We start from the raw sequence: 24830 nt of genomic DNA, 5'->3' as shown, positions 1-24830 counted from the left end.
CACAATGTTAATTAATGTAGAAGCCCCCCCCCAGCTCTCCAAAAAGAGAGCTTCTTCATTGTGCCACATATATTTAAAATAAAATGGATACTTGTTCCAAGGGATATTAATAAATTCACATTTGCTGTGTGTTATTTGTTTTTGTGTCCAAAAATCAATTTTTTTGTGCGCTATCGAGAAAAATTATCACAATTGATTTTTGGACACAAAAACAAATAACACACAGCAAAAATTATCACATAAATGTGATAATTTTTCTCGATAGCGCACAAAAAAATTGATTTTATATATATATATAAAAAATTGATTTTATATATATATATATATATATATATATATATATATATATATATATATATACCAATCGGTACGGACCCGACTATAGAAGATCAGATAAATAAACGTGGATTTATAAGATCAAAGAATCCAACCTTGATCGCCCTTCGGGGCCTGTGGCGCAATTGATAGAGACGTTGAATCTCTACAGTTCCAGATGAACATTGTCTGAAGATAGCGGTTTCAATCCCACCCAAAGCGTGCCAGAGGTTAATTGGCCAAAATGTGGTGAGACGACAACAACTACGGATGGCAGTGATGGCTGAGAATGCAGTTAGGAGATTCGAAGTTCCTATCCGTCGCGGTTACCACCTGACGAAGGCCAGAGGAATAGTTGGCCGAAACGTTGTGAATAAACAAAACCAATAAAAGATCAAAAAAAAAAAACAACAACTAATAAAGATGAGCATAACAGTCCGAAATAAAAATAAATTAATATATAATGCTCATCTCCAATTAAGGAATATATATATATATATATATATTATTATTCTGATCTTGATTATTCGCACAATGTTTTGGATGATGTAAATTTCGACTTTTTTTAGGTGTATTTTGGTGAACTCAAGAATCTTTCTACTAAACCCAAGAATCTACACAAAATTTCAAACAGAACCATTTACTTGATTCATGGGAACAGCATGTTCTCGTTCCGTCAGTCATTAATTAATTCACAATTGTATTCTTAGTATCGCCCGCACTGAAGATTGAACCTTCAACTTCCAGAAGATTATCACTTAGGACTAAATTTTACATACGACTTTATCCATTAGGCCATGGGTCTCTGAAAATTAAATAAAGGATTCAATTTGAAATTCTGCACAGATTTTCAAGCTAGATAAAAAGATTCTGCAAATGAGATGAATGAATATTATTTTTTAGATTACAACCACCAGACGTTAGATGAATAAAAGTTTTTGCACGCGCACGCGCGTTCCAAATCTACAAACACTATAAGGTAAGGTATTAGAGCATGGCACTAAGTGGGAACTTAGAACAGTCACATTCACCATTATTCTATTTTATTCCAAAACTGTCATTGGAAAAAAAAAGTCTGTCTAAGGCCCCCACCCACCATTAAACGCTTAGACAGACTGAAGAATAACGATGATAACAGTAGTTTTTTTTTACCGCTTGTTCACCCCAAGCAAGACACAGTGCCACTAAATCGTAAGCAGCTACTATTTGGAACAAGATTTGCCAGGATACTATGTAGGGAGATGGGCAGCGAGATGGCTGTTCACATTACACTTGAACTTCTGCATGTCAGTACAGTCAAGGAAGCAAGAGCTTAGAAGGGAATTCCAAAGTCTAGCAGACCAAGGGAAGAAGCTAGTTGAATAGAACGCTTCTAGAGATCTCCACACTGTAGGGGTGGGATTTTGCTATTTGGTTTGTCTGGATTATTTATGTCGAAGGGGTACTAGTGCTTTGAGTTCATCCAAGTACTTACCATTAAAGTACTTGTAAAACAGGCACAGGGATGCCACGTATCGGCGATGGAACAGAGGTTGAAGTTTGGCTGACAGTGTGGGACCTATTAGGTTGGCGATTTAGGATAACCACTGAGATATAACGGGCTACTGTGAATTAGGGTCCATGCCTTTAGCGAGTTGAGCAGCAAGATGTGTATTCACATTCCATTTAAATTTCTACATGTTAGTATAGTAAAGGAAACAAGACACAGGGAAGGAATTCCAAAGTCTAGCAGTTTGAGGGTAGAAACTTTTAGAGGAGAAGAATCGTCAGCATCGAACGACCTCTACAATGAATGTATGGGATTTTGTTTGTTGGGTTAGTCGGGAGTATTTATGTTGCGGTGGCACCACTGCTATAAGTTCATCTGAACACATTCGATTAAAATACTTGTAAAACAAGTACAAAGATGCAACATTGCAACAATGGAGCTTTGTTGACAGTGCGTGACCTATTAGATTGGAGATTCTTTTTGGGACTGTGTCTAATAGAGTGGTTGATGCACCGACAACAATATTCTATGCATGGGCGAATAGTGGCTTTCTAGACTGTTAGGTGGGAGCATTTTTTTTTGTAGAGGAAGTTCATCGTCTTTGCAGCAGCCTTGGCAATGTCTTTTATGTATTTGTTCCAATTAATGCTGATATTAGTACGTGATAATTAATGTTAATGTTAGTATGGGATGATCCCATTGACACACCGGTTTCCATTGGATCACTGAAGTTAAGCAACATTGAATCTAGTCACTACTAAATGGGTAACCATTTGGAACTTCCAGGTACTGTATGTACTCTCTGCTTATCTCGACATTGTTTCTAGTCGTCCTTGACTTCTCCTTGCCACTGGACTCAGATAGTGCCGATTCAAGAGAGGTCTGGTTGTGTATTGCGCAACCTTTGCCTCACAATTACACACACAGCTGCCCCTATAGGAGGTATCCTTTGTCGTTTGAGACTGATGGAGGCATCGAATATTAATGTTAATACAAATGTTAAGCCGAGTAGTTTGAATGATGAACTCTCAGCTATTGTGTTATTGTCTGTGGCAATCAGTAGCAGGAAACTTTCTTTTATAATTTGGAGAGTTACGTAGTAGTAAAAAGATTGAGAAACACTGCTTTAGTCACTAAGAAAAATGTTTTACTTCCATATATAGTTTCTTTGTTTGTTTGTTTGTTTGTTTGTTTGTTATGTATGAATCTCTTTTTCAGGACATGCTGCCATGGAAGCTGCATGTTGTAATCTGGTTGAACCAGGGGACGTAATTCTGGTTGGAATTAATGGTTTGTGGGGAGAACGATTTTCAAACATGGCTGACAGGCATGGTGAGTAGCTAGAAATGTTTTCTGAATTTTTTAAAATTCATTTATCCATTTAACCAGCAATCCACCATCAAGCAGGGCTTACACCCCAGCCTACACCCATTTTTTTTCCACATATTTTTAATGTCGAGTTCAGTTCCTATCATATCTATCATGATTAATATACTAATATCATAATTCGACTGAACTCCAATTTATCATCCTCCCCCCTTGCCAAACGTTCACAAAAAACATTTGACTAGTTACAAACACTATATACGATTTCCCCTACTCTCTATCTATGCCTAAATCTAGATACAGATTCCAACAACAAATCGTTTTTTCCAGAACTACCCGCCTGTGGAACACTGCTTCGCTAGTCTGTGTCCCAGTTGAATTCAACATAGTAGCCTTCAAATCCAATGCAAACAACTTCTTGTTGAGCCGTCTCCATAAATAATTAAAATCTACCCAATTTACACCATCGACGATTACTACACTACCACTTTACATTTATTAACTCTTATCCTTGAGTGACCTTCAGGTCTTGATAACTGTTGACTCCCAAATAAAAACAAAAATCATAAGGTTAATACATTTATACCATAATGTATTAATACCAAAAGAAATGTATTGTCTAAGGTGTTTATAATGAATTATATACACCATTGTTGGTACCCTACATGGCGTTATCATTGTCTCTGGTTAATTCATATGAACACATTAGGCTTCTTTTACATGAAGGATTTACTAGCTTAGTGACATAGTAACAATACTCTTACAGCTATCCAAGAGACAGATACTAAAAGAGGTGCTCACCGTGTTTTTCTTTTTCTTTTTTTCATGTCATCATTAATTTTATTTTATTCATCGTGAACATTCTCTTCAACTTAATAACAGTTTGTCTCTTGTTTTTAATTTTCTTGGTTTTACTTGTCTGACATTTGCCAAAATGCCATTTGAAAGTAAATAAAGCCAATTTCATATGTGTTCTTCAGCAATTCTATGTATTCATTTTTTTTTCATAACTTACCCAGATGCGAATGTGAAAAAAATGATAAAACCGATGGGACAGACATTCACTCTCGAAGAAATTGAAAACGTAAGTATAACTGGTTGTTATGTTGAAAAATAACGCCAGAAATTTTTTCTTCACCTTTTTGTTTCAATGTAAAAGTTAGACGTGAACATTAAGAATACTGCAATGTTTTTTTCGATCCTTGCTTTGATGTGGTTGGTTCTAATCATGTTATCTTGTGCAGCTGTTATTAGAGATTCAGTTTCTCTGTTATGGTTTCCCTTTTGTAACCATGCCCAAGTGTTTTCGTTAGTGTCATCTTTTGTCATCCTTATAAATCGTCCATGTAGTTGTTTCTCTTCTCGTTTTCTTTTCTCGTCTCCCTTGTTTCTTCTGTTTCTGTTTTGTTTATTTTTTAAGTGTCTTTTGCTACAGTAATTATTCCTTCAATGTTTTGCATTATGTATTTTTTCTAATTCTTTTCTTGTGTCATTTACACGGTCTTCTATACAGACCAGCCATATTCCTCCATTTTTTCTTTTCACATAGTGTCAGTCAGTATTATCCTTTGGATGTAGTACATTGTGCATAGTCATGAGTTTAGTGGTCATCTGGTCGAGATTCCTAAGTTCTTCTTTGGTCCAACCTATAAATGGTCCAGAGTATCTTACTTGTGACACTGCCCATGTGGTTACAATCAGATTGCTACTATATAGTTTCATTTCAGTGAGTTTTCTCATTCTTCTGAGGTATTCCTTTCCAATTTTCTTTTTCATTTCTGTTGTTTTGATGGCGTCTGCTTCCAGAACGCCCAAATATTTGTAACTATTATGTTCACTTACTGCCCTCATCTCCGTTTGGTTGGGTAGTATCATACCTTCTGTTGCTTCCAGTTTTCCAATTCTCATGATCACACTTTTTCATGCCGAATTCTATTCAGATATCCTGACTGAAGATTCTGATTGTGTTTATGTTATGGCTTGCAATAAACCACAAAGAAAACAGAACAACAGAATAGAGTTTAAACAATGTATTACTGGAACAACAACGTAAAAAAACGGTTACAACTGAAAGGAGTAGTAAACTTCACCGAGCAGGCGAGAGTCGCTCTGGTGTTTAATCCACACCTGGGATCAAAAGGTCTTTGGTTTATATAGTGGATAGAACAGTCCATTTGGAGGGTGATTCCCCCACAACACCCCCCTCCCAAGCTGATTTCTGCGGTTGTGAAAATCAGTATTTCTTCTTTTTTGGAGCAGACCACCAAGGGGTCTGTGCGCTTCCTCTTTCTGCCGGAGCATCTCGGTTCTGACATCCCTTTTGGAGGGTCTATGTCAAAACAGTCATACACAGTTTCAATCGCCTCACTGCCGTCCTGCAGTGGTTCTTCTCGTAGAAACGGTTCCTCATTTGGTTCAGGTGCCTCTTATGTTGGAACTTTGGGCCGTGAATGATGTATGTAACATGGCCGAGTCTTCGTAAGATCGTGCCCTGTTCCCAAAAAGAAACGTTATTTCTAAAATGTCTAAAATACACGTTATCTCCACTGTTAAACCGTTTTGTTGGCATTGTAGAGGTTCTGTTGTGTACTATGTGTTTGGGTAGCAGTTTATCAAATACGGATTTTATTTTCCGTCCAAACATGATTTCTGCTGGGGATCTCACATCTGGTTTGTTCGGATTTCTCGTGATTCTGTAAACCTGCAGAAATTGCTGAAGAGCTTTTTCTGCTTGTGTACCGGGCGCCTTTTTTAATGCCCTTTTAAGCGTATCGACGAAGCGTTCGGCCTGGCCGTTGCTTCTAGCATTGTACTGGGGTGTCATAATATGCTTGACTTGATATGTCTCGCAGAATTCTCTGAAATCTGTCGAGGTGAGCTGTGTTAGCGTTGTCGCTAACCAGACAGTCTACAACCCCAAACCGAGCAAACAATTCCAATAAAAAATTTGTCGTTGTTGCCGTGGTCGGTTTTTTGCATCTTAGTACCTCTGGCCATTTAGAGTAAGAGTCAACTACTATCAGGTAGTAAAAATCCTCCACAGGTCCCGCATAATCGATGTGGATCCTCGACCATGATTGTTCAGCCTTAGGCCAAGGTTTATATGTTATCGGTGGTGCTTTTGCAGCCAAAGCACAGCCTTTGCATCTGTTCATCATGTCGGTAATATCTTGGTCCATAGCTGGCCAATAAACAAAACTTCTCATTAGGCTTTTCATCTGCTTATTCCTGGATGCCCCATGTGAAAATCCCTGAGAATTCTATTTTGAATGGTTTGGGGGACGATAACCCTTTCACCGTATAACAGTATTTCGTCGCAATCAGAAAAAATGTCTGAACTGGTGTCACCTAGTGCTAATTTCTGCTTCGTGGTTTGAATGAAATTGTCATTTAGGGATTCTGACTTAATTTCCTGAAGTTTGACCGGCAGTTTGCGGATAATATTGTTTATCACGGTTTTTACATCACTATTAATACGTAGTGTCGCGATTACTGAATCTTCAAGTGGTTCCATTTTGGCAGGAATCAGTCTCGATAGACCGTCTGCATGGGCTAGTTTTTTTAGGGGAGAAATTGAATTGTAAAATTATAGTTCAGCAGAATAGTTCCCCATCTTAATAGTCGGTTCGCAGTGAATGTTGGAAGTCCTTTTTTTTTATCCAAAAATGGATATCAACAGCTTATGGTCGGTTTGTAGAAAAAAATGTCTTCCGTACAAGAACGGTGGAATTTTCAAACTGCAAATATATTTCCTAGGGCCTCTTTCTCGATCTGAGAATAATTCTTTTGCGCTGGCAAGAGAGTCCGTGATGCGAAAGCAATAGGCTGTTTTGAGCCATCGATGTAGCATGCACGCCCCGACACCATATTGACTAGCGTCGCTAGCTACTATTATGTCCAACTGCGGGTTGAAATGCGCTAGGAATAGTTTTGAAGTCAGGATTCTTTTTATTTCTTGGAATGATGTCTGGCAATCTTCTGTCGATTCCCAAGTCTTATCCTTTTTCAGCAATTCATTAAGTGGTGCGCGCAATTTGTGCATATTTGGGATGAACCCCTGGTAATAATTTGCCAAACCTAAAAAAACTTTGCAATTGAGTTATGTTTACTGGTGCAGGCATTTTTTAAATAGCGGTCGCCCTATCTGGGTCTATTTAATTGTTTGTAAAAAGAACTCGCATTTATCTGCTTTGATCTTAAATTTATAATCTTATATTTGACTGAATACTTGTCTGATATGTTTTTCATGTTCCTCCCTGCTTTTGTTCACTATGATAATGTCATCAAGATATGCGATTGTGGTGTCCAAGCCGGACAGCATAGTATCCATTACTTGCTGGAATATTGCGGGTGCCACCTTGACCCCAAACGCGAGTCTTTCGTATCTGTAAAAACCCTGATAAGTGTTAATACAGAGGAGGTTAGCACTTTTGTCGTTTACCAGAATCTGTAGTTAAGCGTCGCTTAGGTCGATCTTAGAAAAAAACTTGCCGCCATTTAATTTCGTGAACACTTCTTCTGGACTAGGTAATGGATAGTGAAAATCTTCTAAGGACCCGTTGAGTCCGGTCGCGAAGTCGGCACAAACACAAATTTCCCCGGACCTTTTCTTTACGTAAACTGCTGGAACAGCCCACTCACTATATTCAATTTTAGCCAGTATACCGATGCTTTCTAATCTGTCTAGTTCCTAATTTATTTTGTTCAGGGAAGCAAACGGGACATTACGTTTCTTTTTAAACACCGGTTATGTGCCAGGTTTCAACTTAAAATCTGCGGCCATTTATGTACATCTCCCCAGGCCAGGAGTAAATACGTTTGTGAATTCTTTTTAAAACAAGTTATAAGTTTCTCCATTTCTGCTGGGCGGGTATCTATTTTCTTGCAGAATGTGGATATGGGAAGATCCCAGAGACGAAACTCCTCCAATGCTGTCAGAACCGAACAGGTTCTCACTATCTTTTAGCACATACAATCTTATTTTTTTTTGTTTTCCCCCGTAAAGTGACGTTTGAAATTTTGTACCATTAACGGCCGTCGCTGTTCTGTTAGTTGTTAACATAGTCGGCTTTCGTAATATTTTCCACGTTTTGAGATTTATTATTGAAAGATCAGATCCACTGACTAATTGGAATTTAATAGCCTTGCCGAAAATGTTAACCGTTACATATTTGCGTAGATTTTCATCTACGACGTCCTTCTGGTTTGACGTACACGGCTTCTATTCTGAGTTTTCCTATAGTGCGAACTTTTATGACCGATCTTATTGCATAAATGGCATCTTTCTGTTAAAAATGGCCATCCCTTACCCAATGTATTCCACCACATCTGAAACAAACGCTCAGTGGTTTTAGTTTTATGAGTTTCGGTGATTAGTGTCTGTGTGCCATTTCGACGGTTTTTTCTGAGTTACTTTTTTTATATTCGCGATGCCTGCTTCGATATTTCTTGCATCTTTTTTTATAATTTCTACTTTTTGACAATCCTTACTCAATTTTTGAAGTGTTAAGTTCGGTTCATTTTCTAATTTTTTAAAGACTCTGCGCCTGATTTCCGCATCTTTTCCAGAGGTTAACCCTTGCGCAAACACAAGACATTTAAAATTGTCTGCTGTTAGTTCAGGCAACTTAAAGTCATCACAGTGTTTGTTCACTATAGCTGCGTAGGTGGAAAAATCGTCATTATCGCCTTTTACCACATTCAAACATCTCCAAAGCTTATGGAAAAGAGACGTTTTCGGCGAGAAAAGTTCTGTTAACAAATTTACCGTCTCATTGAATAATAAATCTGCTATTTTCTGAGGCAAGATGTAATCTACGAATTTATCATGCTCAGCCGTTTCCAATTTTCGTAGTAGAAGTCTGGTTTTCTTTTGATCAGACCAGTTGCTGTAGTCAATATTAAAAAAAATCTTCATAACACCGAAAATACGCTGCGAATGATTTTTCCTCTTCCTTGTATTTAAAATTGTCTATCGCGGTCCATCTTGTATTCTGAGAAAATGTTGAATTGCTTTCCGCGTTCGCATTATTTTTAACAATTTCTGTAATTGACGTTTGGCTAACTGTTTTTCGGTTCATATTTGACATTCCGCTAACTGTTTTTGCAATTCCTTTTGCTGTTCCTCGAATTGTAACTGACGCTTTGTGGCATCGATATGCAACTTGGTCAAATGTTCCAACACTACTTTAAATTCGTCCATTTCGCTTTGTCAGCATTAGCAATTTCAAAACGTTCGCTGAATTTTACAAAACCGTTTTATTCTTTCTTATTTCTTCCTCCAGACAATAAAACGAACAAAAAAACATAAATCTATAAAAAGTTCATTGTCTACAGAAAAAAAAATCAAGTGTATATTTTTCTCTAGAGAAAAACAAATAACGCCCGATTTTAGCAGCGAAAACCAAAAGTGACGAATTCTTTTTCCAAAAGAATAAAAATTTACCTTTGTAAGTGGTGACGAACCTTTTTCTTTTTGCAAAAGTACAGCGCTATCTTTGAAAGTCGTGACAAACTTTTTTCTTTTCATCTTTTTTTTTTCCATAATGATCTGCGTTTTTTTTTTTTTTAGTTACTGTGAACCTTTCACTTGCAAGTGTTTAGACACTTCGTTACGCTTGAAAACATTTGAGTTGGACTTCGTTAGTATTTTTAGAATACTATTTCAACGCGAGTATTTTTTTTTTTCAATGTCCTTAATGGTTTCGATTTTAGTATGCTCCTTGGATCCAATGTCGTCAGTTTTTAGTTTTTTAGAACACTGTTTTAAAACGTGAGTACGTTCTCCGAATTCAATGTCGCCAGTGTTATGGCTTGCAATAAGCCACAAAGAAAACAGAACAGAGTTTAAACAATGTATTACTGGAACAACAACGTAAAAGGGTTACAACTGAAAAGAGTAGTAAACGTCACCGAGCAGGCGAAGGTCACTCTGGTGTTTAATCCACACCTGGGATCAAAAGGTCTATGGTTTATATAATGGATAGAACAGTCCATTTGGAAGGTTATTCCCCCACAACAGTTTACTAGCGTCTCTAATTCCTTTTTTACAAATAACTTCAGGTCATCCATGTACATTAGGTGGTTCATTCTTTCATCTGTATTAGTGAACTTCTATTCAGCTTGACATTTTCTTAGTATGTTGTTAATGCGCATCATAGCTATAATGAATAGTAGTGGTGATAAGGAATATTTTAATATCTGTTATGTCAATTCAAGTCTCCATATTTTCATTTCATTTTCTATTAAATTGATAATCTTGCTTCGTATTTTGTACATTCTCAGGCATTCAATTATCCATGCTTGCAGGATTCTGTCATACACTCTCTTGTAGTTGATCCATGCCATGGTCAAGTTCTTTTTTTCCACTCATTCAGAATCCTTTGGTCTATGTATAATAATAGGTTATGTGTTCCTCTTTTTCCTTTTTGCGTCCTTTCTGTTCCTTAGGAAGTAGTCCACAGTTATGAAGGGAATTATAAATTTGTTCCATCAGCTGTGCTGTTAGTATTATCCATATTGTAAGTAAGCATGTAATAGGCCTGTAGTTGCTGGGGATGGTTCCTTTTTCTGCGCCTTTTTGTCATTCATTTTGGTACTTGTGCTTCTTGGATACATCCAATTCATGTAGTGTTATGAAGTTTTTAAACCAATAGGCATGCATTCCGCTGTGACCTGGTGCTCTCCAGTTTGCCATTTTTTGCAGAGAATTTCCTTGCTGATTTTATTCTCTGTCCCTTCTTCGATTTGCTGGGTCTACTCTTTCATGTGTTTTATTATTATTATTGTTATTATTATTGTTGTTGTTATTATTATTATTATTATTATTATTATTATTATTATTATTAATAATATTATTATTCTACAACAGTTACATGTATAGTTTTGTTTTCTATTTCTCAGCACCTTATTACTTATAAACCAGTGTTGCTGTTTTTGACGCAAGGAGAATCTTCATCAGGGACTCTACAAGACTTGAACGGTGTTGGCTATTTATGTCATAAGTAATTATTATTTCCATCAAATTTATTCCTAAATTATCTATCTTTTATCTAATTACTAATTGGGTTCCATAGTTCAGTGGTGAGAAAAAGTGAAAAGCATATCCAGACAAAAAAAAAAGAGTAGGTAAATACAAAGCCTTAATTGGTTTAAAACAATCACGTGACCTAGGATAGGAGAGTTAAAGTAAAACAGTGAGTGAAAGACAAGGCTAAGACACGGGTAAGAGCTGTAGTTCAGATAAATTGGTATATAAAAGGTGTTTGTCTTTCTCTGTCATTTGTGATGTACTCTTTACTTAGAATATTGTTTAAATATAATTAAAATTATGAACAAATAGTTAATAAAACATGTTAAAAACCCTTTTAGAAGAAATACTTTCTTTCTTATCAGAGGGTAGGATTTAGCAAAATGCCGGATCGGATTTTGCTTGCAAAAGTATTTGATGGAACTACAAGTAAGTCATAGATCTTACTTGATAACAAAAAATGAAGCAGAGGGAATAGGGTGAATAAAAAAGTGAGTTCACCCTTCACCAGACTATTCATTCACATGAAACACTTCAAGCGATGAATGTGAAGGGTTCTCATTAAGTATTTTGCATCAATATCTCTCCATCCAGAAATTAAAATGCTAATGTTCAAAACAACGGGTCTTCCTTACTCACAACTGGCGCTGCACAATCTTTCTATCCTATTACTAACACTTTTCTAAGATTTGTCTTAGTAAAAATATCAATGTCTTCTTCTTTTGGAATTAAGTTTTAAGTATTTTTTCCTTTTTAGGTATGATTGCATTTTGGTGGTAGATTCTGTGGCAGCTCTTGGCGGAACGGCCATGTTTATGGATGGCTGGGGTAATTTTTTTTTTTTTTTTTTGCATCTACCGTTCTTTTTTTATCAACTTCTTCATTTTAATATACATGAAAAACAAAAAAATGGTGCCAACAAAGATGATTTTCTGATATTTCAAAATATCTCAACGAGAAAGGTTGATGAAAAGAAAAGAAATAATACAAATTTAAAGCCCATGATTTTATATACTGAGGTTTAGAAAAAAATCCAGAATCTTTGGGGTTGCGCAATATTTTGCTCTATTTTTATATATTGAGCTTTACTTTTTTGGCTAGAATCGTCTTGAAAATATTATCTCACTGTAATATTTAATAAGACAATAATTCATTTGATTATTTAATCTGTGATTTAACTCATTTTTATATATATACGTACATACATATATATATGCTTATACATACATATATACATATATATATATATATGCATATGCATACATATATACATATATATATAAATATATATATGCATATATATGCATATACATACATATATACATATATATATACATATATATATATATGCATATACATACATATATACATATATATATATACATATATATATATGCATATATATATGCATATACATACATATATATATACATATATATATGCATATACATACATATATATATACATATATATATGCATATGCATACATATATATATATATATACATATATATATATATACATATACATACATATATATATATACACATATATATATATACATATATATATATGCATATATATATGCATATACATACATACATATATATATATACACATATATATATATACATATATATATATGCATATATATATGCATATACATACATACATATATATATATATACATATACATACATATATATATATACACATATATATATATACATATATATATATATGCATATATATATGCATATACATACATACATATATATATATATATATATATATATATATGCATATATATATGCATATACATACATACATATATATATATATATATATATATATATATATATATATATATATGCATATATATATGCATATACATACATACATATATATATATATATATATATATATATATATATATATATATATGATCTTGTCTGTCTTTCTATGTGAGGAACGTTCCCTGCCAAACTACACTGTCAATTTTTGGTCTACAGACTTGAAACTTTAGCACAAATGTAACATTTCAAGTTCCGGTCGTTGAATATGCTCTAACTATGCGCCATGTATAGCTGATGACTTGGCATTTATAGACACTTAATTTCCCCTAATGGTGTTGAGGTAGGATGCTAGCCTACGAAGTTAAGGGTAACTTTGTTACTGGGTTTCAATCTTCTAACCAGTTTTATCACTTTCTACACTGATGATTGCGTAAGCATGAAACAATAGTATCTGTAGGTATGAAAATAATTGGTGATATTCACTTGAAAATTATTATAGTGATATATATATATATATATATATATATATATATATATATATATATATATATATATATGTGTGAATCATCAAGCTAAAAGAATCTCCTAACACCTCTCTACTAATGACGGCTTAAACACGGGAAACAACATCCCCCCTTCCCCTTCCACCACCTCACCTTCGTTATAAAATATATATGGCAATTAAGCTACACTGAATATTCCACGTTTCATCCACTCTAGGACTCTTCAGGCTTATGCACATAAGCCTGAAGAGTCCTAGAGTGGATGAAACGCGGAATATTCAGTGTAGCTTAATTGCCATATATATTTTATAACTTACTATATATATATGAGAAAATCAATTTAAACTCTGTAAATTAGAATTACAACAATTTATTATTCGACAAGGAATATAAGTTAGAAACTTTAAATTTTCCTTATTGTATACCGACCAACCACTCGGACTATTTGGCCGATATCACTTGTATTTCCACATCTAACCAATCAATATTTTCTTTGGATTTCCACATTCCTCCACCTTTTCTTCATCGATCCTGGACTTCATTTAAAATATTCTTTTATTCTATGCATTTCCTCATGACTATCAACTTTATTACAAATATGACTTCTCTCATATTTTGTATTTTTCAATTTTTGTGATAACCAGCAAAATTATAGCTTGCCTATGGACATTATTTTGCTAACTATTTTTCTCTGGAAATACAAGCCTTTCTTTGAAACTCCATGGAATAAGGAAAATTTTAAGTTGTCAACTTGTATTCATTATCGAATAATAAATTGTAAAATCTAATCTGCAGAGTTTAAATTGATTTTCTTACATCAATGCTCTATTTCGCATATTGAGCACTTTCATCTGGTTAGGATTGTCCTATAAATATTAGTATTAATATTTATATTCGCTTTAAGTTTACAGAATTATTCAGTTTGTAAACATGAATTTTATGGATATATAAAGAGAGATAGAGAGGGGTGGGTCGAGTAAACTGAAATAAATAAATGCATAACATTATTTATATCACTTTTGGTGTACGAAGATGAGATTTGTTTTTTTAATCATTCCAACATAGAGGACATTGCAAAGGCTGCTGCAAAAAGGTGGGTTCCCTCTATCGAGCTAGAAAACTACTCACGCCTGAGAGTATCCTGTATCTTTACAAAGCCAACATTCGCCCATGCATGGAGTATTGTTGCCACATCTGGGCTGGTGTATCTACCACTAGTCTCTCCCTCTTAGGTAAAGTCCAAAAAAGAGCTGTCAATCTAATCGGTCCCACTTTATCAACTAAGCTCCAGCCCCCATCCCATCACCACAATGTTGCATCACTGTGCTTGTCTTACAAATATTTTAATGGAATGTGTTCTGATGAACTCGTTTCACTTGTACCCCCCTCGACATACATATCCCCGACAAACCTGTTTAGCAATAAGATCTCACTCCTTCACTGATGATGTCCCTAAATGCCAGAAAGCTTTCTATTCTAATAGTTTCTCCCCTCGAACAGCTAGACTTTGGAATTCCCTCCCTGCTGTACAGATATCCAGAAGTTTGAATGTAACATAAACCAACATCTTGTTAATCTTTCCTAGACATGGCCCCAAATATTAGCCCCTTACGTCCAAGTGGCGATATGCTTTGTAAGGAGTGAACATGAGTAAAAAAAATAAAAAAGAATCTTCCATGCCTATATATGTATAAACAAATACAGAACAAATACACACTGAGACACGTTACATAAAAGTAACAAAGGCTCACAATATGTAATATTTTAGGAACACAGTTTGAAGACATATAACTATGCCAAGAACCATTAGTAGGAACTTATTCTTAGAGGTTCTTATGCCAAAGAGAACGCGGAGAGTAGGTTTAATAGTCTTTATAAATATTATTTAACAGATCCTGAAAGTAGGAATTCAAATCGTTAAAATCGTTAAAACTGTGTAAAAACGAGTTAGTATTAAAAAAAAAATGAAACCAACGTAAATATTTTTAAAATGTATGAAAAGAAGGTAAGCTATTTTAATTATGGAGGAAAAGAAATATATTTAATAAGAATAATAAGATATTAAAGAAAAAGCAATAGATTAATTACAGATTTAATATAGACATTAACAAACGCTCAAGCAGGAAATTATAAAATATCTGTAAAATAGAAATAACATATGTAGGTTAATAGAATGGTTCACATAGCATTAAAATATTGGTAGAAGTAGAATTAAAATAATGAATATTGGTAGAAGTAGAATTAAAATAATGAATATTAGTAGAAGTAGAATTAAAATAATGAATATTGGTAGAAGTAGAATTAAAATAATGAATATTGGTAGAAGTAGAATTAAAATAATGAATATTGGTAGAAGTAGAATTAAAATAATGAATTGGTAGAAGTAGAATTAAAATAATGAATATTAGTAGAAGTAGAATTAAAATAATGAATATTGGTAGAAGTAGAATTAAAATAATGAATATTGGTAGAAGTAGAATTAAAATAATGAATATTGGTAGAAGTAGAATTAAAATAATGAATATTGGTAGAAGTAGAATTAAAATAATGAATATTGGTAGAAGTAGAATTAAAATAATGATGCAGAGTTCAAATTATGAACAAAAGGATAAAAGAAGAAAAAAAAAATAAAGAAAAAAAATACAAATATAAAATGAAAGTTTGTTTATAGTGGTGAAGGCTTTGTGCAGAACCAACCACTGCCTAGAATTCCCAAATTGTCATCTATGTAGTATATATATATATATATATATATATATATATATATATATATATATATGGCACAATCATGGTGACACCGGTTCTCACCAGATCACCGAAGTTAAGCAACGATGAGCCTGGCCAGCACCAGTTGGGTGACCATTTGGAAAGGCTAAGCACTGTATTTACCGCGCAAGGCCATTGTAATTTTCAGTCTGGGGACGCATTAATTCACTGATAAAGATGCATCACCCAGTCTTCATTAAAACATGCATCTAGAAGGAAAACTCCTATGTAAAAACCTGTACCTGTGTATGCGTGTGTGGATGTGAAAGTATATGTGCCCGCTGCCTGCTGTCCACATAGTGCGTGAGAGTGTGCAGCTGTGTGTATATATGTCGATGTACGTGTTCACGAATACTGGTATCTGTATGTGCGCATGCACTTGCATGTATGCGTGGGGTGCAAGATTGCCTGAATCAATATGAGCCCGTATAATCGGCTCCTTGGGGGCAGGGGCGTCGATGTATGTATGTATGTATCTGTATATGAGCGCATCCATGCCAACACACACGTACCCAATTTTAGCACCTTAAAGAAAATTTGAGGTGAGCGAGAGCAGCGCAGGTGTCTACGCATGCAGGCGCACATGTGTGCATATATTTGCACGCCAGGGCGGGGATGTATGTGTACATGTGACCGTTCCTTTTAAGTATATATGTGTGTACGTGCGCATGTGTGTACCCGTGCTCGCGACCGCTAACTAACCCCCTCCAAACAATTAACAACAAAATAAAAACTAAAAATAAATAAACCTAATCATAGCCCCCTCCCCCCGCCTCCAAACATAAGTGAACACCCAACAGGTCAAGACACACTTACCAAGAAATCATCTCACCAAGGAGACGCATAAAAACTTTAACATTAAGACCCGAATTTTAAAGTAACCACCCTCCTCCCACCCCCACATATTCCCCTTCCCCTCCATGTATCCTATGCCCTCAGCCACACCAGAAATAAACTTACCAAACCCTCCCCCACAAGTTCCTTAAACCCCAAAACTGAAACATTATCAACATACCAACCGCCCCCCACCTTCCCCCCTTGTTTCCTTCCTCTATTTCTTCCGCCCTCCTCGCACCCCCCTGACCTCATTCACTCTTTCACTCTCTCATCCCAAAATAGGGAACATTTCTGTAAAAGTCTGAGGATGCTACAGACGGCCAAAAAAACGGCCAAGTAGCTGAAACAACAATGTAACTTAACAGAAAGATACGGTAATAAAAAATAAAACGTGTATATATATATATATATATATATATATATATATATATATATATATATATATATATATATATATTTCTGTGGAAATATATTTTCTTATAATATATACCAATCCTTATCTAAGAAGCTCAATGTAATAGACTATGTTCCAAAATTCATGATGTTGACCACCTTATAATTTATTTCATTTTATTCAGTTGACATTTACAATTCTTGACAGTATCTATTTCCTAGCGCAAAATCAATCACTTAATTATTATATCAGTGAATCTATTTTGCCCTTAACTCATCAGAAGAAGTAGCAAAAATCAATCCATCAAAAGGAAATAAAGTGCGTTTTGACATGATTAAAATCCGAAAATTGGAAGGGAAGCTGTAAATATCTCATACTATGTTTCCATTACACCATTTTGAATACTAGATTCACTAATTGATATTATAATTAAGTGATTGACTTTGCGCTACGAAACAGATACTGTCAAGAATTGTAAATGTCAACTGAATTAAAGGAATGTACTATAAGATAGTCAACATTATTAACTTTAGAATATAGTCTTTTGTCATTTATTATTCACTATATATATATATATATATATATATATATATATATATATATATGAATGATGATTTCAACGTCTTGTCAGACGAGTGCCACTCCTTCAGACACTTAAAGTCCATGAGCCCAAAAATTACTTTCATCACCATAGGACCATTTTTATAGACAAATGCCTAAAGGAGTATCTATACACAGATGATGTTACAGAGTCTTAGCTTTGTACGACAGCTAAGTCTCTCTCTCGGTTCAAAATGTTGAGATCCAGCAACAAGTAAGCGCAAGATAGTCAGCAACAAGTTAAACTGCAGACCAGCTTAATGCGGGTACTCGCCTCCCGCTTTATGGTTTTTTAAATCAGAGATTTGCTTCTCCTAGAAAGGTTGCCTTCACCACGGCTTACGGGAGCCCTCTCCACCCCAAGACACACATACATACACACAAACACACGGTGTTAGTTGGCTGTTGACCCCGAAAAAGGGTTCATTCGCCTTTTGGAAGGTCTTGTTTTTAATCCTTCAGGGAGACTAGCCACCCTCCTCACTAAACAAGTTTGGTGGGGGGAACCAGTTTAGTCGACGGTGACCCGACCATGAGGCAAGTATATATATATATATATATATATATATATATATATATATATATATATATATATATATATATATATATATATTGCCTTTGTTGTTGTTCCTTATGAAACAGATTTTTAATATTTAATTCTAATTTGAATTTTAAATTATCAATCACATTACTAAATATTAAAGTAGCTCTAGTATATTTGCCTATCGAGCTTATTATATATCTGAATTACAACGAGCACTGTTCTTTTCTTGTGTTTTAATTAAATTAGTAATTTTACTATCACATTAAAATACACTCTGCTCTTTAGACTACTGTTTTAACCCCCTTTAAATATATATATATATATATATATATATATATATATATATATATATATATGCTCCATCTTTTGAGTATATGTATTCACATATTCACATTTATAGCAAAGAAATTGAAAAAAAGGAATCGGCCATGATGTAATTCAGAAAAAAACCTTTACCAGCTTACAAAAATAAATTATGGATGAATTTTTCTCAATGACAAAAGTTTTTTTTTTCTTTAAATCATAATTCCAGTTTTATGGATAAGCCTGCATCATCTTTAAATAAACTGTACTGAAATACGTTATTATAGAAGCAATAACATGATACAACAAGAACAAATAAAAATTGGCAAGTCAGAATCAAAATTTGATATGTCAGCTTAAATACTATTTAAGTGCAACTTTAAAAATCTCACAAGATAGTTGTATATATGTTGCCTTAATATAAATATTTTCACGAATATAGAAAAACTAGCAATTAATAATGAAAACCCTTTTATTTGTTTCATGTTTTGTTTTTTTCTAAATTTCAAGAAATAGACGTCCTTTATACCGGCTCGCAAAAAGTGTTAGGAGCGCCCCCTGGTGCTAGTCCGATTTCATTTTCTGAACGAGCAAAGTAAGTGTGTTCTGTTTCATTGTTTTCGTTTGGTTGAACAAAAAAATTCTGTTGATCCATTTTTTATCCATTTTTGATTCAATAAAACCTAGAGAAATCTCGCAACAATTCTACAAACTTTATTAAATCTTTATCTTATGAACAGTGATCTCTCAAATAATAATAATAATAATAATAATAATAATAATAATAATAATAATAATAATAAACTATAAGCAGGACTCCAAATATTTAGCAGGATTTAACGATTTTTGGTTATGAATACGCGTATTAGCTAGGTGCACAGGATAATCATCTCTTTTGACAAAATCTGAAAAGCTGCCATCAAGAATAAGATAAAATTAAAAAATCTCAAAGCATCAGTCGACAAATCAAATTCGTCGACACTAAATTTGGTTCTATTATGATACTCTCGACGTCTTCCCCCAAAGTCTTGGGAAGTAAAAAAACGAGGAAAAACTACAACAAAAAAAGAAAATAAGTTTTTCAGAACAGATGTAGCGAGTCTATCTCTGCTTTATTGTCAAGTGTTAGTGAAGAAATGACAAGGTGATTTCTTGAACTCGATCGCCAATTTCGGTATTCCAATCTCCAGTTTGATTGTTATAAACAATAATCATTTTTGAAGCCTACACATCCACCTGCAAATACTCATTCTGCAATTTTGCTTTTGCTGTCACTATAGCATTATTTAGTAACAGGGTATTGCTGTCTGCAGCTAACATTTTTAGATAGCATAGTCTTTGCAGGTGGTTTTAAATCAGTTGACGATTATTTCTCACAATCGACCGGGTGTTTGTTTATTCCGGTTAGATGCACATCTGTGCCAAGTACGTTTTATTTCTGCTGGGTGACATTTGAATATTTAACAGTTGGATTTTTTTTTATATCTTTGATGTTAACTTGTGACAAAAGAAATAGATTACGTTTTTCGAGTTTACAAAGATTTTTTTTAATATGCAGATACACAATTATTATATTAAACCAGTGGATACACATTCTGAAACCCAGGCAAAAAAATGCCAGTGTTTGCACCAATATTCATTTTAAATGATAGAATCACATCAGTAATTTAATTTTTCAGATATAAATTAATATTATAATTTCTGAAATGTCTAAAGAAAAACATCTAGAGATGATGTCTCGATCAAATCACTGATCCGCATCACCTCATTGTGTTGACGTCAGGATGGACATTCGGCCTATAAAATCCTTGTCTGATGATTATAATTATCGCCATGATATCATTATGATGATGATGATCATGATCATAATGATGATCATGAGGACGAGTTTTTAATCAAAGTAGTAGATTTCTTACCAAATTCTTTTTATGTAGCGAGGAATGTCTGACTTACTATTAGCTTTCTCGTTTGCCTTCTCCTTTTGAAATGGTTTATTCCGGAAGCTCGAAAAAGGCACATTTTTTTTTGTGTGTGACAATTCGTATATATTATATTATATATTTTTTATATATATATATATATTATATTTATATTAATGATGGGACGATTCTAATATTATTCCCCATTCCGATACAAGTACCAATTCCGATTCCTTATAAATCTCTAAACATTTAACTATAGAGTTGTTATTCTTCCATGATTACGATAAAAATATATGTAAAATGTGCAGATATGTTCTCAAATATAAAAATAAATTTTTGGAGGATGATCTTCTTTCTTAGAACTGCACGCCTGTGGAACTCTGTTCCGTCTGCTTGCTTCCCACCTGACTACAACCTGGATGTCTTCAAGTCGAACGTAAACAAATTCCTGATGAACTGCCCCCTTAAGTAGACACTTTATTAAATCTCCACACTAACAAGGACTGTGTTCTTTATTAAATAAATTAGTACATGCAATAACTCTTATCCCGGAGTGGCTTCTGGGCTTTGATAAGTGGTGACCACCTTGTAAAAGAAAAAAAAATGATCTATCCATTTTAGTTTGTAGCAGTCACTATACTGTGCTGTTTCCTCTTTTGGATTAATGCCCCCTTCTTGACTGATGTGGCCACTGACTGATCAATGAACTGGCAGGGTGCATTGACATTATATATCCCTTAAGAAACTAATTACCCTGTCAGAAACTAGCCATCAGTCATGAGAGGAGCTCAGACCAGCACAGAAGACAGACCTCTCTTCTCTTACTCTCTGTCCACTGAATACTCTCGGGCTGCGATTACTTCACTGAAGACCTCCTTTAGACAATCTGAGGACACTTCAAGTTTCTGCTTCGTGGCATCGGAATATCCTAAAACTTTCTATTCCTTCTTTTATTTCTAGCTTGAATACAGTCCTTGAACACAGTCCTTGAACACAGTCCTTGAACATAGTCCTTGAACATAGTCCTTGAACACAGTCCTTGAACATAGTCCTTGAACACAGTCCTTGAACACAGTCCTTGAACACAGTCCCGCTCCTTATGAAATAATTTTGTTGTTTTGTTTTTAAAAGAGGTGATGGCCAATTATTCTGTGCTTTTCTGTTTCGAATTAATATTTTACTAGAAGTTTTATGCCTTCACGCATAAAAATCTCCTAAAAGTTTTACTGGTAGTTTAATATCAGCAAATATTTATTATTTTATGATTACTATGAACAGTAGAAGATATTGCTTTAACCAAAAGCAAATAAAAATATCAATTTAAAGATTCGTTTTTGGCATCGGAGAATAGTGACAAATTCTTCCAATTCCGATTCCAATAATCCGAAAAGTTCCGATTTTTCCGATTCCGATTAATCAGCTCAACACTAATTTATATACTAATAAATGCACTTTGCTTTTCATTATAGAGACGAGGATAACTAAAATTGGTATTTTTTTAGATTAGGTCCACCTCCGCAATTTTCTTTTAAATGACGACTTTTATAAGTTTTCTACTATTCTGAAAACGGAAATTGCATTGAAATTTTGCAGAAAAAGTACTTATCGAGATATAAAAAGTTGTATTATGCATTGTATTCTTTGGCGGCCATCGGTTTTTATGCGCCTACGCGCGCCATAAACAAATCTACATGCATAACAAAGATGGCCGCCAAAGAATACAATGCATAATACAACATTTTATATCTCAATAACTAATTATTTCTGCAAAATTTCAAGGTGATTTTCGTATTCAGCATGGCAGAAAACCTATAAAAGTTGTCATTTAAAAGAAAATTGTGGAGGTGGACCTAATCTGAAAATTTACCCTAAAATTTATTGATTTTACTTTTATTTATTTGGAGATCGTTTGCACTTTTGCACATTACACAATATTTTGTAAAGTGAAAGTTACTGACCTGCAATGAAAATATGAATTATGTTCTGAAAACGTTTCTGTTGAAGTTTTCAGGTAAAATTTATTTATTTGTTGTTTGTTCCCAGACAAAAAGTTCTAACCAGAAAAAAGAAAGTAACATCTTTTTATTTCGACATGGTGGAATTAGCAAACTACTGGGGAGCCGATGGAACAAGAAGGTATGTGTTTATCCTCCAAATTTTTAAATATTATCCTATGAAATATCTAAAAATATGTTGTCTCCCACCCCTACACCCGTTATTTTATTTTTGTTATTTTATGAATTTGTTTTAATAAAGACACTTTTATGAAGAATGGCCTCTCTGTTGCTATTATTGGTCTTGTAGAATAAGTGACGAGGAACGTCCGTCCTAGCATTTATAACCACTTTATTATATGCATTTCTAGGAATGTGGAAAAGGAGAAGAGGGTTAGTCATAGAAATATGAATCCATGTATTTGGAAGAAGGCAAAAGATTAGATAGTTCTGTTGGAAGAGAAAAGAGTTCATGTACGTGTGAAGTTATATTCAGCGGCAGCCATTATGGATTTTTTGTTTCCTCATCTAATATTCTGATTTATTACAATTTGCAACACACTAAGGAATTTAAATGAATTCTTTGAGCATATTGGATGTTGCTAAGAATCACCATGTATTACAGTGGCTCTATGTAAGTGCTGGATGATAAAAGCCTGTGGTGGATAAAGACATTTCATTTATTTATAGTTTGTCTACAATGAAGTATATAGACAGGAAAACGACACAAGACATATGATGAAAAATACATAATGCATTCAAAAACATGAAAAATACATAATTCATTCAAAAACATTTTAAGTGAAGACTTAGATTTTTTCATAATTTCTTTTCTGTTATGGGAAGCCATTGTTAGCTGTAATATGTGTAGTCAACACAGGAGGGAGAAATTACATCTCAACAATACGAGACAAGATGGAAGTATCTACCCTTTTTACCAAAGGAAATAACTGTAACCTAGAAATTAATTTATCCCAAAAGGGAAATAACTCTAGTCCCTACAAGTACATTGCAATTGAAGTAATGACGACGACATGATGATGGTGGTGGTGGTGGTGATGATGATTATTTTGTTTATTTTCTTGTATGGGTTATTTCTCTGTGATTAAGTTTGTTTCTAGGGGATTTTCTAACTGTAAACGCTGCCATGAACGAGGAACAAGAAAACAATGTTTCTACTCTATTTTTCGCCTAAGTTTTTATGAAAATATAAAAGGGAATAAAAGGGAAATATATTGTAAGGTGTTAATCGTCATTATGTGCATTGTGTGTTTTATAAAATAATTATAAAAGGCTTATACAATAGTTATGTTAAGTTAAAGGACAAATATATTGTAAAATAGATTCCTAAGTTAATCATCCTCATGAAAATTGTGAATGAAAATTGTGAATGAAAGTTGTGAATGAAAGTTGTGAATGAAAGTTGTAAGGTGTGTGAATGAATGTTGTAAGGTGTGTGAATGAAGGTTGGCAACGGATGGTTAAATATTGACCAATCCGGATTGGTGATTATAATTAGATTGGATTTCAATTCTATCCACCCATATTTCATTCTTGAAATTTCACCTTCTTGATTTGACAGATACCATCACACTGCGCCAATCAGCAATATGTATGCCTTGAGAGAAGGACTTGCTCAACTCGCTGAGGAAGTAAGCAAAACTCTTTCTATTTCATAGCAAAGACTTGACATTCTTTTATATCTAGTAATCATCCGTGAGAGAATATATATATATATATATATATATATATATATACATATATATACATACATATATAGAGAGACATATATATATATACATACATATATATAGAGACATATATGTATACATATGTATATATACATATATATGTATATATATATACATATACATACATATATATACATATATATGTATATATATTCATATATATGTATATATATACATATATATGTATATATATATACATATACGTATATATATACATATGCATATATATATACATATATATATGTATATATATACATATATA

General features: G+C 33.8%; 1 protein-coding gene across 2 annotated transcripts in view; it reads left to right on the top strand.

Moving 5' to 3' along the window:
* The window catches only part of LOC145279625 (alanine--glyoxylate aminotransferase-like), a 93220-nt gene that overhangs the window by 54097 nt on the left and 14293 nt on the right, over positions 1-24830 (top strand). For both annotated transcript variants that reach the window (XM_080130837.1, XM_080130836.1), the window contains 7 exons: positions 3023-3136; positions 4150-4214; positions 11033-11133; positions 11917-11987; positions 19412-19496; positions 22867-22959; positions 24400-24469. In XM_080130837.1, coding sequence (XP_079986963.1) covers positions 3023-3136; positions 4150-4214; positions 11033-11133; positions 11917-11987; positions 19412-19496; positions 22867-22959; positions 24400-24469 — 599 coding nt within the window. The remainder of the gene's footprint in view (positions 1-3022; positions 3137-4149; positions 4215-11032; positions 11134-11916; positions 11988-19411; positions 19497-22866; positions 22960-24399; positions 24470-24830) is intronic.

Source organism: Euprymna scolopes, chromosome 7, assembly GCF_053919585.1.
Source record: "Euprymna scolopes isolate OS-2025 chromosome 7, ASM5391958v1, whole genome shotgun sequence".
Lineage (NCBI taxonomy): Eukaryota > Metazoa > Mollusca > Cephalopoda > Sepiida > Sepiolidae > Euprymna > Euprymna scolopes.
This window is presented reverse-complemented; position numbering and strand designations above follow the sequence as displayed.